At 51.4% G+C, this 1,798-nt stretch overlaps 1 protein-coding gene across 1 annotated transcript; it reads left to right on the top strand.

Moving 5' to 3' along the window:
• Positions 1 to 515: 515 nt before the first annotated feature.
• LOC138293954 (integrase/recombinase xerD homolog) lies at positions 516 to 1,316 on the top strand. The gene has a single exon (XM_069233221.1). The coding sequence runs from the start codon at positions 516 to 518 to the stop codon at positions 1,314 to 1,316; it is 801 nt and encodes a 266-aa protein (XP_069089322.1).
• Positions 1,317 to 1,798: the final 482 nt, after the last annotated feature.

Here is a 1,798-nt window from a genome sequence, read left to right as displayed (position 1 = left end):
CTGCAGACATGGCAGGCATTCCTAGCAGATTTTAATGGCACATTGATCTGGAGATAGGGTTGGGTGTCTGGCAGACAGATCGAATTGTACACCGATGCCGCAGGCAGCTTAGGGTTCGGGGCCCTGCTAAAGGACAAGTGGTGCACCAAAAAGTGGCCTGAGTCCTGGGCAGCCCGAGGCCTCACAAGGAACATCACACTTTTAGAATTATTTCCCATCACAGTGTCCCTGACCATCTGGAGGGAGCAACTGAGAAACATGAAACACACCTTATGGTCTGACAACCAAGCGGTCGTGCACGCCATCAATAGAGGGGCATCCCAGTGCGCATTTGTTTTAAAACTACTGAGATATATGGTATTTATGCAGCTTGAAAACAACCTAGACATAAGAGCGAGACACATGCAGGGTGCAGTAAACACTAAAGCCGATGCCCTCTCTCGATTCCAGATGGGGAAGTTCAGGAGCCTGGCCCCGGGAGCAGAGAAAGAGATGACGTCATTCCCCACAAGCTTATGGGGCCTCGTAGAGGGGACCTAACGGCATTAATAGAACACGCCCTGGCACCCAAGACAGCGAGGCGTTATGCATCATACGCAAACAGAGTGCTAGACGTGACAGGTCTACAGTCTTTTATGGACCACGAGGAGTCCCAAAGAGCAATTGAGCGTTTCATACAATGGGCTTACACACAGAAGAAAACCAAGTCTTCGGCACAAGCACATTTGACAGCAGTAGCTCATTACAGCAAACTGACAACGGGCAGGGACCCTGCGAACTCCCATTACATAAAGTCAGCAATAAAGCGGTGGCGCCGGTTGGAAGGGCCAGCACGGGACCAATGGCGCCCGATCGAATTTAGTCCCCTGAGGCAGCTGCTGGGAGCCCTCAGGCACATCTGCCACGAGAACTTCGAATATACCCTATTCAAGGCAGCATTCTCATTGGCCTTTTTTGGGGCATTTAGGGTAAGCGAGCTGGTGGCCCCAGCAAAAAGCGGGCCTACAGATACATGCATCCACAGGCAAGACGTTCAGATAGGGAAAAGAAACATGCAAATCCTACTACAGAAATCAAAAACTGATCAGCTGGGAAAAGGGGAAAAAATAGAGCTGAAGTGTCTAGATGACCACGAGCTATGCCCAGTATGCAGCACCCGGGAATTCATCCAATTAAGTCCAGAGGGGCAGGGCACACTACTGAAGCACGAGAATGGAGACAGCCTGAGTATATTCCAGTTCAAAGCAGTACTCAGGAGGGCACTGACCAGCATGGGGCTCCCCGCTAACAAATTTGGCACCCACTCAGTCAACTAGGGGCGGCAACTACAGCAGCGCGCCACGGCATGCCGGAGCGTGGCATCAAAGCAATCGGGAGATGGAGCTCCAACGCCTACAAAGGCTACAATCAGGGGGTAGCACAAGGAGGAATGGTGCTAGCCAAAACTAGACCCTCTTTTTTTCCCTTACACACACAGGTAAACACAGAACAGCATGGATAATCAGTCATTCTTTCGTGCACAGAACACGGGCATGGTGAGAATCGGGCAACCCCACGAGTGCGCAACGCCCGCGTCGAACAAAGGTGAAATGGTTCGGCTTCCTGGGCATGAAATGGGAAAATTTTCAAGACAGACTCAGGGAGCTCTTGGCCGCACAACACCCTGAACCCGACCTAATGATTATCCACCTAGAGGAAAACTAATTAGCACAACTCGACAGGAGGGAACTATTGGCAAGCATTCGGGCAAACCTCGGGTCAGCAGCCAGGCGGCTAGGGAAAGCGACTTTGATGTGGT

The sequence above is a fragment of the Pleurodeles waltl genome, chromosome 4_2 (genome assembly GCF_031143425.1).
Source record: "Pleurodeles waltl isolate 20211129_DDA chromosome 4_2, aPleWal1.hap1.20221129, whole genome shotgun sequence".
Taxonomy (NCBI): Eukaryota; Metazoa; Chordata; class Amphibia; order Caudata; family Salamandridae; genus Pleurodeles; species Pleurodeles waltl.
This window is presented reverse-complemented; position numbering and strand designations above follow the sequence as displayed.